The sequence below is a fragment of the Microtus oregoni genome, unplaced genomic scaffold (genome assembly GCF_018167655.1).
Source record: "Microtus oregoni isolate MIOR12 unplaced genomic scaffold, Mior012 000014F_ref0000157, whole genome shotgun sequence".
NCBI classification, from domain to species: domain Eukaryota; kingdom Metazoa; phylum Chordata; class Mammalia; order Rodentia; family Cricetidae; genus Microtus; species Microtus oregoni.
In genome coordinates this window covers 12,341,809-12,346,077 of record NW_024543073.1, presented here as the reverse complement: position 1 = coordinate 12,346,077, position 4,269 = coordinate 12,341,809, and the positions used below count along the sequence as shown (strand labels likewise).

The 4,269-nt window shown below is 44.5% G+C and overlaps 1 protein-coding gene across 1 annotated transcript; it reads left to right on the top strand.

Moving 5' to 3' along the window:
• The first annotated feature begins 1,627 nt into the window (after positions 1–1,627).
• On the top strand, positions 1,628–2,098 carry LOC121455576 (60S ribosomal protein L23a-like). Its single transcript, XM_041663175.1, has one exon. It carries the CDS (start codon positions 1,628–1,630, stop codon positions 2,096–2,098), a length of 471 nt encoding a protein of 156 aa, XP_041519109.1.
• The last annotated feature ends 2,171 nt before the right edge of the window (positions 2,099–4,269 follow it).

Below are 4,269 nucleotides of genomic sequence, written 5' to 3'. Positions count from 1 at the left end.
GTCAAAATCTAATAATAATATCGGCGATCTACCCAAATCCAAATGGCTCAAGGAAACAAAGAACACCATTTTCTCCCTATATCTAAAGTGTTCTCGAATTATATCATCATCCTGGCTTTATCCTTAGGCAGGTTCTCTCCAAATGTGGTCCCCAGGAGCTTCGGGTTCATACCATGTTTGAACTCCCCATCCCAGTAAGAAGAGCAAGAACCACTGTCCCCTCCCCATCCATATCAGTCCCTGAAAGTCCTTTGTTTCTTCTGGCATCTACACTCCGCAGACTACTCACTAGGTCCAAGGGTTTCAATGATCTGATTGGTCCCACCCCTGACTCTATGATGAGAATGCAAGACTACGTGATTGACAGACATCTCCAAAGACAAAAGATAACTGGCAGATTAGAACAAGCAATACTTCTCTTTCGGATTCATGCCACTACCAGAGACCTGCACTTGAGTAAACTTCTACATTGCTGGGTTAAGCAGGGATCTCCTCTTCTCATATTTCTACCTAAGTTGGTAGCATGTGAGGTTGGAGTACATCTGTGTAAAGCACAAGTCTGCTTCTTCGCTGGATTCCTGCGCTCATCTCTGTCCCCAGTCCACAGCGAAGGAGACACTGCTGGTTGACACTGCTCTCTTCCCTCCATCCCCAGCTCTTGGAGCAGTTCTTGGCTGCCAGGAAACCTTGTGCAATGAGCCTTCATAACACTTATCCTCTTTAACCTGTGCCAAGTTCTTGTCCCATTCTTGGTCGCTGACTCACGATTGCACACGTGCTAACGGCTCCTCTTTACCCCAACCAATGTGTGACTGGTCAGTGCCAGGAAGTGGATGGCTCTTGACACAGAATTGTGAGTACAAAGGGTTTCTTGTAGAGTGGCACTGGGAAGTGGAAAGGAGGAAATAAAGTCGGGCGGGTGAAACCTCAGACTCACATGGAGTGGGCAAGTCATCTGCTACTCTAATAGAAGCGATTCCATTGAGGGCTCCGACACGAGGTGAGTGAGAAGGTGGAAATAGTTTGGCCCTCCCACCGCCATTTCCCTCAACCACCAGCTAGAAACCAGGGAGGAAGAAAAATGCACTTCCAGCTGCCATTGTTGGTTCTGACCTTGGCTGGGGAAGTTCAAGTGGAATGTGACCTTGCCTTAAAAAATGGAGGTGATACTGAAGAAACAGCAGCAGGCTGCCATCTATGGAGATCTTAAAGGCTGGGTAGGGGCCTTCCTTAAAGACAGATCTGTGTTTTTCCTGCAACGTCTGACCCACCTCTGATGATAGAACACTTCTAGAGAAGCAATGTCTGACCTCAGAGGAGCAACTTGTTCACAGTAGGAACATGCAGGGAACTTACAGCTCTCAAGCCACACAATGGTAAGGAGCTAGCATAGCATTAGCCCTCAGGGTGAATCTTAAACCTTGAGTCCTTCCAACTCTAGCAAGTGGATCCTTCCATCCTTTCTGGTACCTTCCAGGTTTAAGCTTGATATTTTCCCCAATGCTGTCAGGGAAACATGGAATATTAGAGCAAACTGGCAGCTGAGTAATGAACGTTGCTGTATGGTACACTTAACCATAATTCCTAAGTATGATATAATAAAACCATTGTCACCCTTTTCGTCAAGATGGCGCCGAAAGCAAAGAAGGAAGCTCCTGCCCCTCCCAAAGCCGAAGCTAAAGCGAAGGCCTTGAAAGCCAAGAAGGCAGTGCTGAAAGGCGTCCACAGCCACAAAAAGAAGAAGATCCACACATCGCCCACCTTTCGATGTCCCAAGACACTGCGGCTACAAAGGCAGCCTAAATACCCCCGGAAGAGTGCGCCCAGGAGGAACAAGCTTGACCACTATGCCATCATCAAATTCCCCCTGACCACTGAGTCAGCCATGAAGAAGATAGAAGACAACAACACACTTGTGTTCATTGTGGACGTCAAGGCCAACAAGCACCAGATCAAACAGGCTGTGAAGAAACTCTATGACATCGATGTGGCCAAAGTCAACACCCTCATAAGGCCTGATGGAGAGAAGAAGGCATATGTTCGGTTGGCTCCTGATTATGATGCTCTGGATGTTGCCAACAAGATTGGAATCATCTAAACTGAGCCCAGCCGGCTAATTCTAAATATACACTTTTTCACCATAAAAAAATAAATAAATAAATAAATAAATAAATAAATAAATAAATAAAAATAAAACCATTGTCATTTTATAGTTTAGGAAACTGAGTTTCAGCAAAGATAATGAAGGGACCTAAGAACCATCAATCAGCAAATGGTTCTCTCTATATCCAAGCTCACTTCCCTTCCAATGTCTTCACTCTTCATTTGGTTAGTTTTAATTTAGAAGCAGTATCTCACTATATTTGCCTGACTGGACATGTGACATCACACTAACTGCCCTGCATCGTCTCCATTGATCCATTAAGACAATATGTAAGATATCCTCCAGAAGGTTTTTCATCTAGTATGTACTTAATAGGGTGTACTTGGTGTAATGGAGGAAGGTCATTGGTTAAAAAAATAAAAAAAAACTGCTTGGCTGGCCCTCATAGGTTAAAACAGAGGTGGGAGGAGTAAACAGAACAGAATGCTGGGAGGAAGAGGAAGTGAGCTCAGACTTGACAGCTCTCCTCTCTGGGGCAGATGCCTCAGAGAGACACCATGCTCCCGGCTCCTGGGCAGACACGCAATGAAGCTCCGACCCAGGATGGACGTAGGCTAGAATCTTCCCGGTAAGCGCACCTAGCTGTGCTACATAGAATATTAGAAATGGGCTAGTCCAGGTGCAAGAGTTAGCCTAGAAGAGGCTAGATAGAAATGAGCCAAGCAGTGTTTAAATGAATACAGTTTGTGTGTTGTTATTTCGGGCATAAGCTAGCAGGCAGCTGGGGTGTTGGGGACGCAGCCCCGCCGCTCTTATTACTACAAATGGCGCCCAGACGTGTGGACAACTGAATCCAATAAAAGCCTGAGAAAGCTTGGGAAAGAGTACAGCATGTTTTCTTGGTAGCAACAATTTCTCGGGTCTACTCTGCTTGCTAGAGGCAAGCAAGCGCTCTCATCTAAGAGAGGCTTCCTGACTCAGCTTTAGCTGCAAAACCCTGCAGCTCATTAAGAGGACCTGCCACGAAACACTTAAACGATGTTGATGAAAAGCTAAACGCATGCTTTTAGGTTTTCAGCTGTAGCAGGAAAAAAGCTGCGCTGTTTAAAAATGCTGGCTTTCTGGGCCATCCAGTCAGGGCAAACTCTGACTGTGTGAGGCAGGAGGGCCGGCAACAGAGAGAGGACTTGAGTGTTGTCTGTTGCAGCTTGTTTGATGGCAAGGGCCTTGAAACACTGTAGACTTGTGGCACTGAACAGGGCTACAGCCAGTACCTCAGCCATGAGGCTGGAAAGCTAAGGAATGGGCTGGATCCAGCTGTCAAAGCCACGGCTTTAGTCCTACTGATATTGCTTGGTAAATTAAAGACTCATGTGGTCAGAAAAAGAGAGATATACAGTAAAGAGAGATTCAAAGACAAAGAAAATTTCTAAATGGTTTACAGTGTGTTAAAAAATATATGCAAGCTAAAAGTTGAAGTTTTTAAAGTAAAAAAAAAAAAGAAGAGAGTTGTTGTGTGTGGTAGTACACACCTTTAATCCCAACACTTGGAAGGCAGAGGGAGATTGACCTCTGTGACTTCAAGGTGTGGTAGCACACGCCTTTAATCCCAATGCCTGGAAGGCAGAGACAGGCGGATCTCTGAGAGTTCAAGGACAGCCTAGTCTACAGAGTTATTCTAGGTCAAAGATACAGAGAACCTGTCTCAAAAAGCAAAAAGTTAAAAGTAAAAATAAACGAAATAGAGGTTAAAACAAAGCTGTACAAAGATGGAAAATAGACAGAGCATTTTGATACTGTATGCTATTATGCTCTCTTTGAATTGTTTGAATGCTGAGGAAGGAGCAACAACTGCTAAAAGATATTTGTTTATAAATGCTGCTGAACTAATCCAACATAGATATTTTGAAAATGCCTTGAATTTGAAATTTGGATCTAAGGACATGATGCTTTGGAAAGGAGTTTCTTATTTTGTTTTCACAGAGGATGAGACCCTGTTCATTTCTTCTATTCCGATATGGTATGATGGACCACGCCCTCCTGAAGGGTTGCTGTGAACATCTTCAGAAAATTGCTTCGCTCAACTGCCAACTGAGATGAAACTAGCACACAGGTTATACCATGAAAGACCTAATTAACGACGCCCCCATTCAGCAGGAAGCAGT

What these genes read in the sequence shown, in the direction of transcription:
- LOC121455576 (XM_041663175.1), top strand. Translation starts at nt 1,628, where the DNA reads ATGGCGCCGAAAGCAAAGAAGGAAGCTCCTGCCCCTCCCAAAGCCGAA.